Genomic DNA, 21,834 nt, shown 5'->3' with positions numbered 1-21,834 from the left:
GAGTGTCGAGTGAGCGAAAGTAAAAATTCAAATTGATGGCTTTCGGAAATCGAAGGAAAAGCGGGCAGCAAAACGGCGAGTGCAAACAACTCTCGGCACTCCAACGCGATTCGTTAATTAAAATTAATACTTTCCGCCACGGACGTGGACGTAGCTGGCAAATGATTGTGCCAAAAAATAAAGCAAAATCAAATAAAATAAAATGTAAATAGCAGAAAAGAAAAGAAATGAAAATCGGCGAATGTGAAACTGGTGGCCATTCCACATGTGGCCAGCGTTTTCTTTTCGCTTTTCCTTCGATTTTCTGCATACGCTGGTTGCATGACCAAGAAGTCAGTTACTCAGTTAGTCAGTCAGTGTAACCCGATCCGATCCGCTGCGATCCCATCGGATCCGAGCGATGCGATGACGATGACGACGCCAAAGCGGCCTACTAAGACACTTTTCCCCGGCCACCACTGCAGACTGCCAACTGGTTTCGGCTTGGCGCGGTCTTGCTCTTGCTCTTGGCCAAAAGACACCGCCGATACGACCCGAGCCATGCCGTGCAGCGTACAGCGCGGAGCATTAGAAATTGGCCAGCAGATCGATGCCTGGCTTCACACAGAGGAAAACCGGCGAGGAAAACTGTGCGAAATTCACTTTCATTATGAATGGCCGAGCGGCCGAATGGCGCTGCATACAAATGCGGCTCGAGATTCGCGCTTGCCGGCCACTGCGACGACCGGGGGACTTGGCTTGGTCATCCAACCTGGCTGGCCAAATCATGGGTTTTCCTTTCTATCTCATCGCCGGTCCTCGGTTTCCAGTCGATGTTGTAGTTGCTGCCGCTAATTGACGGCCTAAACGCTGTCACTCAGTGGGCCAAGTTCGATGCAGGCCATGGTGGTTATTGTGATCGGTTAGGAATTGGACAGTCCGGGGTTGAGGACTAGCTGAAAAATAATTCACTGATAAATTACTTTTTATATTTTGAAATTATTTTGATTTCTGTCTTTTAGTTTCATAAATATTTAGTTTTAAATATTTTATGAAATATCCTTCAAGTATGATTATATAAACATTATGCAATTAATATACTGAAATATATTTCTCAATTTCAACCAATTAACGAAATAGAAGATAAATTCTTTGATTATTAAATTAAAGTGTTAATAATCTTTGAATTCGAGATTTTAGCTCTCTTAAACCTATCTAAGGAAAAAAGGAACGTAACTCATACAGAAAACATACATCCATAAAAATATTCTTACTTTTAAAAGTATAAATTTATTTAATAAACAAATATCGCAATCTTAACTTGCTATCTGTTTTTATACTTCAAATCTTTTTGCTTACCCAAGTTTAAAAATGTTTATTTAGAGATATAAAAAAGTAATATACATTTTATACGATACCTCGGTGGTTTGAAAAGAAGCTAACTTTTGACAGATTTTCCCCCTAAGCTTCCTACTGAGAACCCCGATCAAAAGATACTTCCATCCGCATCTCCAATGTGCCCGGGCTTCAGCGGCTCCATTAGGTTTCATGACGCTGCCCCGAGGGCCTGTCTACATGGACCCGCATGTGGCACTCAGCTGGAGACCATTACGCTTGCCACATCAAATCAAATGGCTAACTGAGCTGCGCATAGATGTTGCAAGTTGCTGCTGTAGTTGTGGCTGCCATTTAGCGCAATTGACGGCAGGTCCCAGGCCAAGACAGACTGCAATTGGAAGTCGCCAACTAACACATTTCAGGTCTTCAGCCACCGCTCCTCCCTCCCGCCCCATCGACTGCCCTGCTTTTTTCCTGCGCGTTTCCATTTCGCATTTTCGCTTTCATTTTCTTTTTCTGAGCAAGCGAAATATTTTTGTGTTTTTTTATAAGCGAGAAAATCGAAAGTTTTTCCCCAGACCATAATGCAAAAAGAAAGTGCAAGTGCAGCAGCTGAGGCTGAAGCTGCAGCTGAGTCGGCGGGGCTTGGGGGGTGGCTCAAAGGAAAGGAAAAGCAAAACAATGCCAATGGGGCGTATGAGCAACTTGTTTTCGGGCCAAAATGTAGGATGAATGCCATTGTTTTGCGCCTGACGACGACGACGACGACGACGAGTTTTTCCAGCTACCACTCGGAGTTTTTCATGGCGATGTTGTTGTGCCATTTTCGTTGTCAAGTGCAAGTGTAGCTGGGTTTGCTGGTCAAATGAGCAGTAAAACAGTTACTGCGATGGCCAGCAGCGGAATAATGTTGCATGCAGCACCTCAGCAATTTCCTTTCGGTCTGCTCCGTCTGGCGCTTTCGATTTCGTTTAATTAAAACGCATAAAAGTTGACTCCAGCGCTCGGATGTCATTGCCTAGGATGGGATCTTAGACGGTGTCCCCCCCGCACAACAATCTCTTGGCTCGTCATTGGCAGTGAGAAGCAGACATGCGGCCAAAAAACACTGGTTTCTTATCATTGACATTGGGGGAAAAAACTTGCCAGCATCAGCGTCAAAAACTTGTCATCATCACAATTCTTAATCATGATGTGAAGTCTGCACTGCACTCCGGTATTTTCTGTGTCTTTTTCTCGTACGTCATCTCAATAACAAGCTAAGAACTCGCGCACCCAAGTCGCGGTCAGGGTTCTGGTCTACGGCTCTTGGCGGCCCGAAAATGTTGACACTTGTAATGGCCGCTTTACATGCTAAGCAAACAAGCGGATTACTCATACGCCGCGTTGGCGCTGCAATTAAAGATGACTTGTGGTTGTTCTTGGCTCTGCGGTCCCTCGTTTTAATTCTTTTTGCTGCTGCTGATGGTCAAGACCAAGCTGCACCCATTTCGGTTTCAGTTTGGCCAATTCGGTGGCTGAAAATGGGGAAACAATTGGAACTTGCTGAAGGCTGCGACAGAGAGCCAGTGAAAATCTGCTGAATTGGGTGCTTTTTTGGCTGTGGCTTTAATTTCCAGCAGCAAAAGGTGAATGCCATTCGAACATGTGTTCGGTGTTTTCACTCTCCCTCTTGAGGGCCGCAGAAACTTCCTGAAGATTCGTAGACAGCTCTTGGAATGTATACAGAATGTATATTTGGTCGCTTTTTATTATTCCCGTAAATACCCATAAATATTAAGCAGAACTGACTCATCGTTTGGGTAGCCCACCTACCGATTCCTTTCCAATCCATCAGAAACCCTCTTTGACAATGTAAAATGCATCAAACCGAGCGTTAAAGCTCCATTCGCCAACAGGTCACGAGTTTGCAGTTGGTATCGGGTATCCATCAGACTGCAGCGTCTTCCTAATCTCGTCAAGCATCAAAGTCGCAATCATCAATTCGACGACATTATAAACGTCGCTCGTTTAACCCACAAGGGTCCTTTTGCCCCCGCAGTCCCCTTCCATTTTACTCGGGAGACAAAGAAACTATACGGACAATTTTTCGACAAGATTACGAGCGATGAACAAAGAGATATCCCCACTTCCCCCATCGAAGCCGTAACAATTACAAAGTCTGCTCTGCTTCTATTTTTGCACTGTCGGAAAAGTATGGAAATGTTATATTTACATGGGTGGAGAAGACATTGATTACCAAGTACAACTTTTTTATTTTGTCTAGGAATTTTCGATGGTATTGCCTGTTCAACCTTCGATAACCTCGGGAAACCTAAAGATGGGAACATAAACTTCTTCAGCTTAGATGTTTTCTAATTAAAAAATTTTAAAATACATTAAATAAAGCTAGTTGAATTCAGAGAAGAAATTCTTGTATAAATTATTTAATTCACCAAGACTTTTAAACTTTTCTTGATACCTATTTTGTATTAGATTAGAATATGCATGTGTAAACAGCAAGATAGCTGCACATTTATAGCGAACAAATCACAACCAAATATACCATTAACAAACATTTATCGGATTAATAATAACCATTTATAATTTGGAAATTTTCTGTGAAATATTTCAAATGAGGCCTCAAGACAGAAAGCGAAAAATAATACCGATCGTGATGGTCTTCCCTCTAATCCCAGTTGTTTTCGGAATATCATTGTGATGTATAAGAAAATAGAAAATTCATGTTAACAAATCCCAACCGATTATAAAATGTTATAATATCAAATATATATCAAACATATTTATGATTTACTATGTTATATCCAGCTTGGTAAACTAAATAAATGATTATGAATTAGGTTGCTAGGTGTAGATCATTTTAGCCAAGACTCCTAAACGGCTGGCGAACAGCCTCACAAATCCTTTAATCCCAGATTGAATTCGAATCGCATTCAGATACGTAGCAAGAAAGATAGCTGCGTGTTCACAGCTAACAAATCCCAACTGATTATAACTTTCGGGTGACATTTTGCCTGGTGTACCTTAACTTCTTGGTGCGAAGGCGAGGAGGAGCAGCAGGTTTTGTCGCCTTGTCGTTTCCACCGTAATCCGGCGATGAGGAGGAGGGCTGGCGGCTCGCGGAGATTGCGATTGTGATTCTGTTTCTGTTTCAGCTCTCAGCTCCAGTCTGCAGGTTAGTCAGTCAAGTCGCTTTGTCAGGCAGTCAGGCGCTGGGTCGTTCGGCATGTCACTCCGGTCGGGGCGACAAATTTCGGAGGGTTTGAGTGCTCGGCGCGTGTATTAGATGATATGAGGTCATTCACTGCTGTTTACACCGAAGACCTCGCCTCCACGTCCGCCGACGCAGCCGACGCTGCTGCGCTGCTTTCCTCGGCTCAGTTGCCGAAATTTCTGGATGACGCTGCGCTCAATATACCATATACAAATACAGCTCGGCTGCCGCGGCTCTGTGTTGGTGGGACCGTGCTGAAAGCTACGCCCGACCCGAACCGAAACCCCAAACTGTTGCCCTGCTTATACGTTTCCGACATCCTCCTTGCCCATCGTCCGCCTGTCTGGCGGTAGGTGGCGCTTTTGTCGTCGTCCAGCCTGGCACAGTGGCGCCAGGATCATTTTATCCCGTCTTCGAAGTGCTGGGGATCATAAATATCGTTTATCGAGAAAAGCGACGAGCTTTGCAGTCTGTCTTTCTTATCAAATCTTTATTGTTGTATAATACACCGTGTTTAAAACGTGTTTTTAATTAAGGGGCTATCTGTTTTAGGCCGATTTACTGTTGTACAGATTATTTAAAGGTATTTTGTCTAATGTATCTTTATTATATTTATGTTTCACTCTGTATAATTCAACAATCAATGTAGCAAAGTATGTCATGGATACGATCCAGGATATCTCAATTAGTATAACTATACATATGCATTTGGAAGTCCTTTTTTTGATTATCTTTGAGACCAATCTACATTTAAATCATTACTCTTCACTGAATATAAACGTTTGTAATAATTTTGTAATCTTAAAAATTGAAACTTATTTGTAATGAAAAAGCTTGTATCAATGTAGTTGACACTTCATTAATTATTGTTCCTAAAACACATTTATCTCAGTCTCATTAATGCGGGCTTAGTGAAATCTCCCAGACGGACTTCCCAGAAATCTCGTAACGGAAATGTATTCCAAGTTCTAGTGTACACCGATACTTTTCTTCAATGCGAGCATTTGCCTATCCTCAGCGTGTTGATTGGTTTTCCAATCGAAGCAACCAGTGTGCAGCATTTGTCGTTAGCTGTTCAATGACTTCTGTTGAAACATGAATCGACTACACAGGCGACACCCAAACCAATCCGAGCCCTCCGATTCCTATTCCGATGCCCAAGGAGTCGAGGAGCCGTGGCCAAAGGAGGAGGCAGGGTGGAAGCTTCCAGCAGGCGGAGCAGAGCCACCTAATGCGCTTCCTCTTCAACAAATTCTTTTACGACTGGCTGTCTGTCTGTCTCAGTCCCCGCTCTTTCGGCTTCTTCTGGAAGAGGAGCCGTCGGCGGCAGTCAAACCCCAAACGCTTCCCCCAGGTCCATTCGCTAGTCCCAAACCCTTGCCTTTGTTGCTAAATCTTACACGGAGAGAAATGTTCAACACAGGAATAAAACAAATGGTTCCAATTTCTTTTAAAAAGAATTCCCATATTTAAAATACCTCCTTTCTTAATATTTGTTCATTGATAAGTGCATTTAATATTATTATTAGTAAATATCAAAATAATAATTATAAACCGTTTTCAAATTGGACTGATAAGCTGATAAAATCAAAACTGAAGAGTATTATTAACCATTTATGGCAGGTGAAAAATATCTTTTAAAAATATTCCCAAATGGCAGCTCTATATATACTAGACAGTATCAAATGTTTGTCCTCGATTTTTTTTTCTAAGTGCATCCTTAGATGTCGGTACATTGGACTCATTTCGCACACACACACTGGCACTTCGACGCCGCACACAGACAAAGCGCTATTGCAAAAGTATGTCTGTGTCGACGTCGCCTCATTTAGCTTCTCCTTCTGCCTGCTGTCCCGCCACCTGCCACCACCCCCTTGCAATCCCTCCCCACACGCCCGGCCCCGCCCCCTGCGTCTACGCCCTCGCTGTTTCTAAAAACAAAACTCTTCCTTCTGCCGCTCCTCCATCGCCTTCTTCTTCTTCGCCGTCTACTTGCTCTGCTTCCTTTATTTGCAACATACATTATATGCCAACCCAGGGAGAGAGGGGGAGAGGGGAGGGGAGAGAGTGCTGCCTGCCCGCTCGCACACTTGCAATCGCAATCGGCAAAGTAAATGGAAAGGCCCCCAACAACACTAAGCAAACGGAAAGTGAAAATTTGCTCCACTGAAACAGACAGCGAAAAGAGAGTGAGAGCGAGAGAGAGGCCCTCTCACAAAGCCAGGGAAAAGCACTTACATACGTACACTTGCATTGAGTCATAATCGTGCCGATTGCAGCAGAGACGTCGGCTCTCTCCCTCTCCTGTCTCTCCTTGCCCACTCAACCTCCTCCCCTCGTCCTTCATCCTTCGTCCCTCGTCCTTCTCGCAGTCCACACGTCGAGCGCCTCTCTTCCGAGACAACATAGACCAGATGATCGCTTAGCCCTTTTGACGTGGCCTGACCCATTTGGCGAGCCACCGATAGCCTTCTCCAGAGAATCGGGGAGAATCGCGAGGAGCGGGCGGAAGAAAGGGGAGCGGAGCCCTGAAAGTGGAGAGTGGAGAGCACTGGGTCTGGGTCGCTGGCTGCGATTGCGATTGTTGTGTTACTTTTATTTTTAATCGCTCCCGATGTGCAGTGATCTTAAAAGGGAAATAATCAGCCTTTGTCGGGGCACCGGGAAAGTGCTGTAACTCATGTAATGAAATTAAGAGCATCGCAAGCTAAAAATAGTCCCTGTGATGTTCGTATCAAAGTGGTTTGTTCACCAGAATCAATGATTTATTTACCACAACTATTTGCCTAACCCTTTTTTGCAGTTGGTTACTAAAGGGATTATTAATAATTATATTAACTAAAAATGATATTATAAATAATGTGTTTGTTTTTTAATAATAGTTTTATGCTTGCAGATTTGTATTCTATTTACCAATCAATATTCTTTATTATGTTAATTAACTATTAGATCTTGTAGGATATGGTATGCTTAGTAAGCAGTATTAAGTGGTTAACTATTACCTTGCAAATGGACTTGGCTTTAAAGCCCTAGTATGCAGAAGCATCTAGAAAAAGTATCTTGGGGTTTTAAGTATTTATCGATATTAAAGAGACTTTAGGGTTCTTTAAGGAAGAACATAGTCTAAAAGCCATGTTTATCGCTCCTGTATCTTGTGTTTTCGAAAGATATTTCTCTCTTAGAAATTACAAACTTAGTTGATCTTCAGTTCCTGAAAATGGCAAGTTGGATTGTTTTTTTCCTGTGCAGCTGAAAGTAATCCTAACTTGACAACATTCTGGAGGGACTTGCTACTGTGGCTGCCCCTTCCCCCTTGCCAATCCCCTCGAGAGTTGCATGCAAATGCGCATGTGGCACACAAATCCCCAAACATGCACACACACTCACTCATACGTGGCTGCAACTGGGAGGGGGTGGGGGCAAAGAGGAAGACGCAGCTCAGAGAGAGCGCCAAACATCTCTCGATTACGTTTGTTTGCCATTTTTGCGCTCTCTGGCAGCGCTTTTTGCAATACCCGCGGCAGAGCAGCGGCGGCGGCAACGTCGTCGTCGGCTCGGTCGTGCAGTCGTTCAGTCGGCGCAAGCGAGTCGAGCGAGCGAGCCCCATTCAGTCCGCCGGATTGCCACCTCTCTCTCCTCGCTCTCCGCCGCTCCATCGCGCCCCTTCGCTCTTTTGCACCTGTGCAAGTGTGTGTTTCTCCCGCGGTGCGTGCTGTGTGCGCGAGCCTGTGTGTGCGTGAGCGGGGCACTGGGTGCACTGGTATTGGGGCATCGGTGAGTGGGGCGCGCGCGCGCTTTTGCCTGCCGCAGCATCGCAGTCGGCATCGCAGCCGGCGTCGGCGCTGGCGTCGCCGTCGACGTTTGTTGTTTGCGCCTAACAAACACTCGCAGCGGTTTTTGTGCTGACTTTAGATTTTAGTTTTGCTGATACCGTAAGAGATAAATGACGTGCCGCCGCGGAGCGACGAAGTAGCGGCCCAAAACAGAAGAAACAGAAGCCCAGCAGCCAAAACACAAACTGTTAAACAGCAAAAAATAAGAGAGAAAAACAGAAGCAACAAGCCAATGTTTGTTCGGCCCACGAGCAAACATAATGTAACAGCTAAGAAATAGCAAAATGTGTCTAAGTTTAAGCCAGCAAGTTAGTCCAAAAACGTCCGCGATTAGTGCAAAAGAGTTCAAAATGTTATGAAAGTTTTCGAAATCAATCAAATACCTCAGCCGCAAAAGGAAGTAGAAACAAACAAGCAACGAACCGAGTGCAAAAACTTAGTGCAATTTCGCCAAAAGAAAGTAAATCCCCCCGAGAGCAGGCATAAGAATCATGTCTAGAGTGTGAAACGCTGCGTATACGCAATATCGCCGAACCTTAGCGCAGACATCACGCATACGCCGCGTCGTGCAAAATGATTATGGTGCAACATTTGGTGGCCGCCTCGGCGCACAACTTCGCCAGCCAGGCGGCGGCGGCCCTCGTCAATGTGTCCGGCTCCAGTTCCAGCTCTAGTTCCAGTTCGAGTTCGAGCTCCTCCTCCTCGCTGTCCCTGTCGTCCTCCTCCTCCAGCTCCTCGCTGTCGTCCGCCACGCCCACGCCGGTGGCCTCGCCCCTGACGCCCACATCGCCACCGCCGGCAGCGGCCGCCCCCGCAGAAGCCTCGCCGCCAGCAGGAGCTGAGTTGCAGGAGGAGCACCAGGAGGATGCAGCGGAAAAGGATCGGGAGGAAAAGAAGCAGGAGGAGGCGGCGGAGGAGCTCCAGGGGGCGGAACCAGGTGCCATAGTTGATACCGAGTCAGTGATGGCGCGGCAAAGTCCAAGTCCAGCTGCGTCCACCAAAGTCCCCGAGTCACTAGAAGAGATTTCCCCGAAGTCGCCGCCACCCAAGAAGGAGCAGGAGCAGGAGGTGGAGGAGGAGGAGTCCGAGTCCGTGGCCTCCGACTGTCGCGAGTTCAAAGTGCTCTACAATCACCTGCGGCAGCAGCAGCATCACCACGCCCCCTCTCCCGCCCCCTCATCGCCAGACAAGACGCGCAGCACCCTGGACGATGTGTCCAAGATCCTCTGGGAGCGCAAGCAGCAGCTGCAGCGCAGCTCGGTGATCACCGCGGCGCCCACCTTGCACCACCAGCAGGCCCAGCAGCAGCCGATGAGCGACATCGAGGACGAGGAGACGCTGGAGGACGTGGACGACGCGGACGCCGACGTGGAGGCGGATGCCGAGGACGAGGAGCTGCTGGAGCAGTACCAGGACGGCTACGACTCGCCGCTGGACCTCTCGCTGGGCAGTGCCACCAGTGTGGCCGCCTCAGCCGCCGCTGCAGCCGCTGCCGCCTCGGCGGCCAGTCGCAGGAGGGGACGCACCTACTCCGGCACGGAGTCCGACGACTCCGCGCAGTGCGAGCGGGCGAGGATGCGCCTCAAGCCGGAGCGCAAGGCGGAGCGATCGGCGGCCTACAAGAAGAGCTTGATGAAGCGATACTGTAAGTGGCCAGATACCTTAAAGAAGTGATTAGATGTCGATTTGCAAAGTTCCTTACTGAAAAACATTTTTATTTTGGGATCTTGAATTTAAATTTAGATCTTAGAAATATCCAAACAATAAATAATTAAATATTTTTATTCGTTAATGGATGTTACTTTAACCAAAAACCATGTTAAAGTTCAATATCTTATTGAAACCACTTCAATGGATAGTATATGTCTAGTAAATTTCAAATTTTTTCAAATTATTTGCTACTGTGTCAGGATTGTATTTACTTTTCAATAATTAATAAGACTCAAAATAGCAGTTTCTTAGAAAATACATAAACAATTTAGTGATTAAAAATATGTTAAATACACAAACATATTTTCATAAACAAAATCAAGTTTATGAGATGCCTCGACAATTTATTCTTATGCAGATCAAGTTCTTTTCCACTCTACCGAAAATAGACCCCATTTAAATTTATGGTCAACCATGGTGACTGTCTGTTGTGTTTTCATACGAATAGCATAGTAATTTGGAGGCAGTGAATCAGCAGTCCGCGGCCCAACTCCCCCATCTTTCACTGGCCAAATTGTGAAATGTCAATTTGGCAAGAGCAAGAAATGTTTATAACGAAAACAATGCAGGGAAAAGAGAGGGGCAGCCAGAGGCGAAATAAACATTATTTAAAATAGCGCAATTTCCGCCGGCGGCGCTGCGTTGAGAAGCGGTAGAAGCGGCAGGGGCGGCCGAGGCGGTAGAAGCAGCGAGTCTACGTAGACGGCTTCGTAACAGTTTCCTAACCCACCTCAACAATTTTATTGATTACTTGCGGCGGCAAACGCCGCGCGGAGAGCACGAAAAGAGAGCGGCCCGTCTATAAACTATTGCGCTCAGCTGGCTGGGCTTCTGTTTCTGTTTCCGTTTCGCTGTATGGGTATCCGTATCTTTGGCTCTCCGCTCGCTGCATTCGCTAGTTTGTAACGCGTGTCTGTGAGTCTGCCTTTTGGCTTCGGCCTGCCTGTGTCTTGGTGTGGAATAGTTTCCCAGTCACTTGCTCTAAAACTGCCACAGCAACTCGCCAACTCGCAGTGTCTGCAGCTGTATCTGTGTCTGTATCTGTAGCTGTGGCTGTGGCTGTGGCTGTAGCTGTGGCTGTGCGTCTTGCACTTGCTACATACCCACATGGCTATACGTTACACACATAGATACGTATATCTGGTAACCCTAGCCAACAACTTGTTTCCTCTATTTGACTTTTACACGGGGCGTCGTCGTCGTCAGCAAAATCCAGCAGCTCCCGGGCTGCTGCTGCTGCTGCTGCTGCCTTCACTTTTGCCGAAGTTTACCCCACTTTAGTTTGGGTTTTCGCTTTGGCTGTGACTTCGATTTGGCCCGACTGGGAGCCCTGGGCTTCGGATACACACCAAACCGCCAGTTGCAGTTCTTGGCCAAGTGGCTGGCGGAAATGCTCCTCTCGCTCACATCTCGCATCTGGCCAAAGTGGTGGCCGCCAACAGATTTATGCTGAGTGGGAATGGGGGAGCTCTGAGGCCCTACTTGGAGGGGGAAAACCGAAAGTGGGAATCTCAATCTTAATCAAGGGGAAGTTAAAGTTAAATTAAGTTGAAGGGCTTCAGCATTCGACTACTAGAACATTCAAATGCCAGTTCTATCTATCTACATAACAATATTTGCAGGTCCCGTAAAAATAACCTTGCTTGAATCTTAATCAAGAGAAAAATTCAGGTACAAGCTATGCAGAGGGTTAGCCAACCTAACGATTTGCTTAGCCAGCAAATCGGCATTTTATCAGGCGTGAATGAAAAGCAAATAGGTTGGATATCTAGAGAAATATTTAACTATGGCGAAACTAAATGTGAGAACTGCAAGCTTTTCACAGGTGGAGGCAATCAACCTAAAGAATTCAGATTAACAACACTTATTTAGGCACATGGAATGGAATTATTAGGATTCATAAGGCTGTTTATATTTACTTAGTTATTATTAGCTGATTAAATATCTTGATAAATGTACGTATTCTGATGTTCCTTCAACTATTTAAACCGTTCGCCAATCGATTTGGCTCGATTCCCCATAAATCGAGTGGCTTGAAATGATTGGTAGCACACGAAATCTGCAAGTGGAACCCCCTTGACCGCCTCGCTCCAAAAACCCGCAGCTTCTGTCGAAACACTCCCGTCGGTCGGTAAATCTCTCGGGCTTCCTTTTCACCAGACTCCATCTCGGACGCATTCATATTATTTGTTTTTCGCACACAAATTGCTCGATGATATATATTTTCCGCTTGCGACACACTAGCATTTTCATCTTTTATTTATATGGGTTTTAACCTTTTCTTGGTGTGTTTTTTCCATTTTTCCCGTCGGCCTGTGTGCGTTCCTCATGACTTCATTTTGTGGGGCTTTGTTTTGGTTTCTGGTCTTACCTTCAACCTTTCGACGGCGGCCGCATTGAACCACCCACACGAAATGAGGCACACGAGTGGAGGCAACTTTCAATTGCGACATGCGGCGGAGAGCGGCGGCTCTCTCTACCGCCGTGCCGCCCCTTGCCGCCCCCTGCCGCAGCGTATCTTTACATGACAAACCAGCTTGAGCGTCTGTGTTTGCTCACTGGCTGGCGAGTGTGTGTGAGTGCGCTGTGGGAAATAGTGGAAAAGAGCGCCCCCTCCGCAGGCCGCCCCCCGCCCACGGCCACCCAACTCAACGCTCTGTTGCTTTTTTTCAGGCCTAACGCAAAACATTTTGAGGTAGGTTGGGAATAGATTGGCAACAACTGCGCACACACACCAGCTCACACACTCACCGACACACACAGAGCGTGCGCGGAAAAACTTAAATTTCTCGTTTCGTGGCAAGAAATTAGCAAATGATTTTCCATTTTTTCTTCTTTTCCTCTTTTTTAACCCAAATACGGCGGCGGCGGCGGCAGCGGCGATTTTTTCGCATTAGAATTATGTAAGCCGCCGCTACCGCTGCCCCATATAAACAGCAGGCCTATGCGCTCGTTCGTATCTTTCTCTGGCTCAGATTTTGCAATCGCTCGGCTCTCCTCATAATTGGCCAACGAGGTTCTGCTCACGGGGCAATGGGGCCTATCTCCTTATCGGTAGACCAGGAGACAATCCTGGTGGCAGGGATTATGTCACTGGCGGGCCACGTAACTCACTTACAAAATCGGATTAGCAAACTCAAGAAATCGCACTGGGCAAATGTCCCCCGCTCGCAGTGCAGCTGATGTGGCCATATGGTCAGCGGACGGCGGACAGCCGAGTGCAATGGGTTGGGTCAAGGCCCAAACTTGTTGCTGGGAAACTCGCGACAACGAGTCGGATACGTAACGCGGCTACCTAGAACTTGCTGCGGTTGCCGAAACTTCCGTTTTCGGAGCTCGCGCTTGCATTCTTGGTAAGCCAGCTGCCAAACGGTTGTACAAGCCCACACACTAAAGTATCTGCTTTTATGCATTCAACTTATACTAAAAGCTGTGCCAAGAAACCACGATTGATGTATTTTCTGCTCAAAATAGAAAAGACAGCGTGCCTGACATGGAAATTCAGTTGCCAAACTCTTTAACTCTTGTTGAAAGTTCTTTAAAATTGAGGTAATAGTTCAACATTTAGAACTAGATCAGTCGTAGTTCAGAGTTAATTTGTTAAATTTTTTAATTGCGCTCATAAAAATAGTTTGCTTTGTCCAACTGCCAAGGTAATCATTTTATTGAGAACTTAAACCTTTTCCTGGGTATCTGGTTAAAACTTAATTAATTTACTTGCCAATACCCGAGCCGAATTATTATATTGACTTTCAATTAGCACTTGTAACCGCATAAAAGCGTGGCGCGTGACCGAAAAATGGTTTTTTGTTTGTCTGAATAGAAAGTGTTAATTTAAACAGAAGCTACCAGAAGTGACACAACATTTTATAATAATAATAAAGAAACAAAAGCAAGCAGGGGCCATTGTTGATGAATTATAATGCTTATGTGAAACATGAATATTATTATAATTAAATTTTGCAATATTAAAAATATTTTTAAAAGATCTGCTCAGCATATGATGTATAAAAAAATATTAATAAAACATATGTCAGCGAGTAAAAAACACGCATTACAAAATCTCACCACAAGCTCGGTAGGCATATAGAATCGTCTCGCCTGGAGGCAAATGCGTCAATCTATATGCACATTATACCACACCATAAAACGAATAAAAGTACTTAATGACAAATTAAAACAAAGATTCGGCCAAAATAAAGTACAAAACATCGGAGAGTATATGGAATTACTTTATATTTCCTTTTGTGCGATGATACGAGGATTTTCGAGTATAGAGAAATAGCGGCCGTAAAAAATGCAAAATAACAAATGAATGCAAAAAATAACAAAACCGGGAGATTGGAGCGGATTCTCGTATCATTTCTTAATGCGGAAATATTGAAGAAGAATTTCTGCTGTCTATATGAGGGCGCGTGTGTGCGGACTGGTATTAAATGCATATGTAGCTAAACAAACATACATTCGAACGACGATGAGAAATTGCCTGATATGCATATGTCTCGCTGCCTGCGAGTGTGTGTGCAAACAATGAGAATCCGGCGTCTGTGTGAGCAGTGTGCCTGCGCTGGTGTGCGTTATCCGCGAGACCTTGAACTTGAGACTGAATTTCCAAAAAGCGTACACTCACACAGATACACGCACACACAAGGCACGAAAAAAGCGAGAGAACAACAACTGGCTTTATTCTGGCCACCAATACACGGGCGCCTGTGAAAGCAGCGACGCCGGCAGCGGCATGAAAGCCAAAATAAGTCGGCAGAACAGGAATTTAGAGAGCCGAAGAGAGCCGGAGCAAGAGAAGGCGAGAAGGCGAGAAGTGGCGAAAAAAGAGGAATCGGGAATGGGAATGGAAATGGAAACGGGAACGGGAATAATGGGGATCGTGCAAACGAGGCAGACGGAACCCGAAAAATATACCTACGTACAAAAAACATTTTGGGGAAGAGACATTCACGCCAACAACAAAAACAACACAATTGCCAAACAAACACATAAATTATAATATTTAAATATAGAACTTTTGCGTTGTTGTCGCCCGTTCCTGTTGAATTCGCTTTCGGCCTTTGTGCATTTTACTTTCGTCTGTCGCCGCTGCATTCGCATCAACTCGAATTCAGCTTTCTTCCACCACACCCATGACTCTATTGTTTTTGCCATTTTTTAGCACCGCCATAAATTGTGTTATTATTATTATTGGTAATAAATAAATAAGCATGTATCCCAGTTGAGGCACATTTTGATTCCGGTTTGGCGCACAATATGCGCCGCACAAGTGAAATTATCGATACCCAACAGTTTCAGTTGCTGTCGCTCTTGGTCCCGGCCATTCGGGGAATTCGTGTGGCATCCATCGCGGGTTTTTGTAATAGGTTTTGTGGTGAGTAGAATTTGAATAGGTGTTTTTCGCTGGTAAGCAAGTAGGGCAAGGCAATGTTATGATGGATTGTGTGGTTTGCAGGGAGTAACCCAATAAAAGTCGGCGAATCTAAATTTGAATCTATATTCTTCTGATAAGATACATAAAATAATTTTAATACAACACAGCTGCAATAAAATGGATATCCTTAATCCAACAAGTATAAACAATTAATAGAAAATTACACCTTTAATACACTCATAAAATACTTAAATAAAATAAAAATGTAAAGGATTTTCGATAGTTTAAACTAAAAACTTGTAGTAATTAACTTCCATTTTTTGTAGAACATATTCCCCAATTTATATTGTTTTATAACTTGATCGGTCAAACCAGAGCCATAATCCACGCCAGCCTCTCTGAATAATACAATTTCATTTGCCTACTTTCCACTGATTAATGTCAGATGAAAACACGCTGTACGAGATAAAAGCCGAGCTCAATAGGCAAATCCCCCTTCAGCCGGGCCCACACAAATTCACTTTCCGTTTCTTGCTGCTTACCAAACCGCCCACAACTCACGGCGTCGGCAGTGGGGCACATCGGAAAATAGGCCAATAACCAAAATGCCATAAACAATTACAAGCTGTTGCCGCCGCTGGCCTGCAGTTGTTGTTGGGCAGACAGGCGGGCGGCTTCTACGGCTTTCGGAAACGCTGCGAAAAGTGTAAACAAACCCGAGCACGCCGACGACGCCTGAGCAAAACTACAGCCAAAGCCCAAGTAAAACAAAAGGCACAGCGGCTCCGCGGGGCGGACTAATCATCGAGGTAACCAGCCACGATGGCCCGTACCTACATTGACCTACTATTGCGGCAAATGCTGCGCTATCCGCCGGAATTGTGATGTAACTGTCCCAAAATGCCGCGCACATATCAACGAGCCAGTTCAAGTCCAAATTCGAATTCGGATTCGGATTCGGCCGCAGAGGAGTAAAAACAAAATAAAAAAACAAAATAAAAAATAGCAAAACCCACCGCTCACATGCACACGCGTTTACCGTTAATTTCTTTGACATGTCCCCGTGTGTGTGCGCTGTTTTTTATTATTTTGATGTTGCTCGCCAATTTTGCTTTGTTTTCTCGTAATATGTTTAATTTTTCCCTCTTGTGTATTTCTCTGTGTGCTTTGTCGGTTGGTTAGTTTCTGCTGGTTTTATTAGACCGCGTTTTTAGAGGTCAGCGCACATTTGGCGCAGCATTGCAATGCCTTGTAGCCTCTATTACCACTGGCTATTTGTCTTTCTTTCCGCCGCGTTCGTGGCTCTGTTTGTTTATGCACCATTAAAGCTGAACCTCCGGCGGCCCGATTGTCCGTCTCGGTTTTCGCCTATTTTTACCACGGGGGCGCCGCAGAGCAGGTACAGTGAAAGCCCGCGCGGAGGGCTGTTGCTCCTCATTCAGGAAGTCCGTGTATATTCTGGCCTTCCTTCCGCCGTACAACGGGGCGTATGCCTAATTTGAGCGGTCGTATATTACTCATACGCCTAGTATGCCGCACAGGAAGTGACCGCTCACGTTCGCTGCGCAGGGACGTAAACTATTTCACCGGGAGTAAACACCATAACTTGCTTTAATGTTTCCAGGAATTCCCTAGTGCCAGTATACAATCCAGGAATTATTTATTAAAAATCATGGGCCAAAAATGGTTTGCATAAATATTTTTTGGAACACATAAAACGGAATATTGTTCTTGGTTTACTTGTCTTTTTCAATAAATTTGTTTAGACACCGCCATGTCAGTGGTCTGTCACTGGAGAACTCTACCCAATCCCACGGATCGGCGGCCACCTGCAACAAATTACGCATACGCCGTGTATGCCGCAGTACAAAACAACACGTGAGCACTTCCCCACGGAAAAACTAAACACCTAAAAAAGAAAAACGCAGACAAGCGCAGAAAATCGAGCCGAGTGACGGGCATTTCCGACATTTCCACTTCGACAAGCGATTAAAGAGCCAAGTAAATAGAGGGAAATTCTCGCAACGTTTTCGTTGGCGAAAATTATATGTATAATTTCCGTTAAAAAGTGGCTGCTGTTGCAGCAGCAGGCTAACTGTGGGTGGCTAGGGGGCGGTGGGTGGTGGCTGGTCGGGGAGGGGAGGGGGGATCTGGGCTGGTTAACCAATGCAACCGCACAGCTGTTTTGTTGCCGCGCGATTTCCGTCACGACTTTGGCTTTTTATTTTTGTGGGTAAATACGCTTTTGTGCCGCTGCTGCTTTTGAATTTCTTACATATCAAGAAAAAATATGGGCTTATATATATTTTTACATGCTTCTCATTCACCCACGACGAGTGGAGCGGCGGGCGGCAATCAAAACGAGACGGCTACGTCGCACAGTGGGGCAAGTAAATGACTAGGGAAATATTACACTTACAAATTTCTAATAATTTTAAATTATTAGAGATTTATGTTAATTTCCAACTAGATATGCTTTTTGTTTTAATTATTTAGTTTTATTATCAAAAACATTTTAGTTCAAATTGTTAGTAGTTACCAATGTAATGAGTGTCAATTATAATAACACACCCTTTAATGGCTACACCAAACAAAAAAAAATAAAATATAAATATTTACATTTAGAGCTTTTTAGTAAAAAAAGTATTAAGAACTTGAAAATGTGGAATGGTAACATATAATTTTAGTCAGGTTTAAGCAAATAAGCTTGCCAATAAGCGCCTAATTGGTTGAAATCAAAAGAGTGCTGAACCCGAGTCAACTTGAATTTCTACCACCCTCCACAGGCCTCTTGGCCCACTGTGCGACTGGGCCGCCGTGTATTTAAAAAGCTGTAAAAAGCACTCGCACACAGCCGCAACATGCAATAATGCAGCCAGCAAAGCATAAATTGTAAACTCGTCGCCGCTGCCGACAAGCCTTGACCTGATTTCTCTTCCTCTCTTGCTGCCACCCGTCTGTGTGTGTGTGTGCTGTGTGTGAGTGCTGGGCGAGGGTGTGTGTGAGTATCTGTGAGAGTGAGTGTGCTTGCAAGCTTCATTGCTCCGCTGGCTTTGACGTTTTCCTGCACACTGCAGTTGCTGCGGTGTGTGTGTTTCTGTGTGTGTGTGTGTGTGTGTGTGTGTGTGTGTGTGTGTGTATGTGTGTGTGTGTGTGTGTGTGTGTGTGTGTGTGTGTGTGTGTGTGTGTGTGTGTGTGTGTGTGTGCGTACCGCTTGACATTCAATGCAATTTTTGCCTCTGCTTATTTTCATGCCGCTGCGGCTGCTGCATGAAATAAGTGAAAATGCACTTTTACTTTTCAGCTGCAGCAACAACAACAGCAGCCGCAGCCAAAGGAAAGTGAGAAGCTAATTTTTTCCGTTTTTTCTGCCTTTCCACTGGCTCGGTTGTTGTTAACGGTTGCGAGTTCATGGCTCGCCAAATTGGGGCATTTCAATTGTTTCGTTTCGTTTGGTTTCGCTGTGTTTCCTTCGTTTTCCCCTCTTTGCATACATATTTCGGCCGACATGACATTTCTATGAAATTATGATGCGAATTTTTGTATTATTAGCCCGTTGGATAGGCATTTTGACAGCCGTGAAGAGGACAGGGGCGTAGCCAAGTGGCTGGTGGGCCAACAAGGCGGGCAAAGGGGCAGCGAGGGCCTGCAAATATTTCGCGCTGAGGCTAGGTATTCGCTTAATTGGAACAGCAGCGGCGACTGGGGATTCGAAAGAGTGGGTACACATTTCTGGCGATTGAAGCACTCGCAAAACTTAATTCAGACTGATGTTGCTGAAGGATGTTCAATTATTCAGCTATTACCTTTGAAGACAGGGGTATTCATAGTGCACATGCTTACTTAGGCTCATTATAGCAGAGGCAATCTTTAATTTTGAGTGATGTAGCCGAAGGATCTATACATATCCAGATAATGTTAAGTAGCTTAACAACACTTAAAAGCCATAAGTATAAGTATAAGTAAGCATTAATAACTGATTATCTTATAAAATATAATCCTCATAACAGTCTACATTATATTTAAATGCTCTCATAAAAGGCGAATGCAATTAGAAAATACTTTATTAAAATATAGACAGCATTTTAAACCATCTTTCCCCCTTTTTTCCCTTTTCAGACACTGAAATTCCTATTGTCAAACAATCGACGAGTCCGGCTCCGCAGCAGCAACACCAGCAACAGCAGCACCTGCAGCAGCACCAGCAGCAGCCGCACAATGCGACATCCTTCTCCGGCGCCACCGCCCTGCTGCACATCAAGACGGAGCAGAACGCGCTGCTCACGCCGCTCCAGCTGCAGCAGCAGCAGCAACAGCAGCAGCAGCAGCACGGCCTGCACGGGGCAGCGGGCAACGGTGGCAGCAACAACGGCAACAGTGCCCACCAGCAGCAACAGCCGCTGGCCATACCGCACCGCCCGCTGCTCCACAACCTGCTCAGCGGCGGTGCCATCCACAATCCGCACCACAGAAACTACACGACGGCCACAACAGGTGAATATACGCAGAAAAGGTTTTGTTAATCTGTAATGCTTAAAAACAACATGGTCTTAAGGGGGTTTTAATAACTATTTCAGTGTTTTACATAAGGAAATTAAACGTTCTTTAACATTTTGATAAATAGTATAAACATTAAATATTGCTATTAAGTAATGAAAAAAATACTTTTTTTTAAGTGTCTACAGAAAATTCCAGTAGATATGCTTTATCAAAAATACTTATATGTAGCAGCCTAAATACACATTCGCAAGGACAGAAATTTTACAATACAGTTTAAATTACGAAAGTATTTTTGATTATGGAGAGAAAAAGAATTATTAAACGTAATTACAGATTAACTTATGTATAATGTTAAGAAACTAATGCTGATTTTAACATGCCAGAAAGGGCAGAAATAGTTGCAACCATATCCATGTAATATCAAAACAGATCACGTTTTTTCGAGTGTAACTGATTGTGAGGCGAGCGTGTCCAGCAGCAAGGTGAACCACTGCACCACTGAGCCGCTGCACACGCCCTCGACTCGCTTCGAGCCATATCGATTGCTAATTGCCCCTCTCCTGGCTCGTCCTCGCTCCGCGCCTCCCCATCCCGTTCGCAGGTTCATTTCCGCCCAGTCCCGCGGACAGCGGCGTCTCCGACGTGGACAGCTCCAGTTCCGGCGGCCAGCCCTGCGCCGACGAGCTGAAGGCGCGTCTCGGGATGCCGGCGGCCACCTCGGCGTCGGCCGCAGCAGCGGCGGCGGCAGCGGCAACGGCAGCGGCACACCTGCACACGGGCACCTTTCTGCATCCGAATTTATACCAGAACAATGCGGCGAATTCGCTGCGGAACATATGGAATCGCAGTGTTGGGGGTGAGTATGCCAGTATGTCTGTGCTAAACGTGGCCAGTTCCAGCTGTGTGCAGGATAACTTTACTGAGAAACAAAGATTAAAGCTATTACGCCTTAGTCGATATCACAATATAAGGTTATTTATAGGGAAAAATAAAAACATAAAATGCCTCAAAATATACGACACATATGTCTACATTTATACCCAAGTAAAGTACTTATCATCAAGTAAAGTATAGCTACATTTTTCAAATTTTTGAAAGTATTTTTAAAAAATCCTTTATTTTCTTAGATACATTAGATTATTAAAAACACAATTTTGCATAGCAGAAAGGAACGACTCTGTTCCGGCCTCAAAGAAGAAGATATTTACTACTATATACCAAAATTCATCAGATAAATCATGCTGGGAAATTGTAAATTATTTAGATATCTTTTCTAAAAAAAAAGACTATATTAAAAAGAAAGTTTTGTTAGCAGGAAAAAAATATACTTTTCTGGTTTCAAAAAGTTGGATACAACACATTATAGAACAGCCTGTAAAAGTTCACAATTAAGGAATCTAACCTTTACTGGTAAATAGCTTTAGCTAACGATTTGATATCAGCCTAGAACCGTTTTATCTCAGCCAATTAATCCTATGACCTAATGGGACATTTGCATTTTGCAATCAATCCGAAGTTGCTATAATCTGTTGCATACATAATGCACTGCTAATCCACATCGCTCTTTTTCACAAAAATGTCAGGCAAACAAGGCGCACACACACACACACACAGGCACTCGCACGGACAGTACAATCAATTGCAATGCGACTGTGTTGCACTCGCTGCTTTTAAGCTCTCGGCCAGCTGAGTGTGTGTGTGAGTGCGCGTTGCCGTATAAAAATCTGTGGTCATCGACACATTGCCTTTGCGCAAATTGTGAAGGTCACAACGACAGCGACAACGAAAGCAACAGCAGCAGCAGAGCAACAACAACAGCAGCCCCAATGTGGCAATAACGCTGCTCTCCCGCTCTCTTCTTCCAGAGAGTGAAAGAGAGG

General features: G+C 44.9%; 1 protein-coding gene across 2 annotated transcripts in view; it reads left to right on the top strand.

Annotated features, from left to right (window-relative positions):
• The window catches only part of LOC108028452 (ecdysone-induced protein 74EF), a 46,095-nt gene that overhangs the window by 20,631 nt on the left and 3,630 nt on the right, over positions 1-21,834 (top strand). The window contains exons 1-3 of one of the 2 annotated variants that reach the window (XM_017100295.3): positions 8,124-10,009; positions 19,574-19,948; positions 20,556-20,810. In XM_017100295.3, the coding sequence (XP_016955784.1) occupies positions 8,938-10,009; positions 19,574-19,948; positions 20,556-20,810 (1,702 nt within the window). In that variant the 5' untranslated portion in view covers positions 8,124-8,937. Of the gene's footprint in view, positions 1-8,123; positions 10,010-19,573; positions 19,949-20,555; positions 20,811-21,834 lie in introns of those variants that run through there. The other variant, XM_017100296.3, reaches the window with a different exon arrangement.

This window comes from Drosophila biarmipes, chromosome 3L, assembly GCF_025231255.1.
Source record: "Drosophila biarmipes strain raj3 chromosome 3L, RU_DBia_V1.1, whole genome shotgun sequence".
NCBI classification, from domain to species: domain Eukaryota; kingdom Metazoa; phylum Arthropoda; class Insecta; order Diptera; family Drosophilidae; genus Drosophila; species Drosophila biarmipes.
Note: the sequence above shows the minus strand (reverse complement) of the source record. Positions and strands in the feature narration are given on the sequence as shown.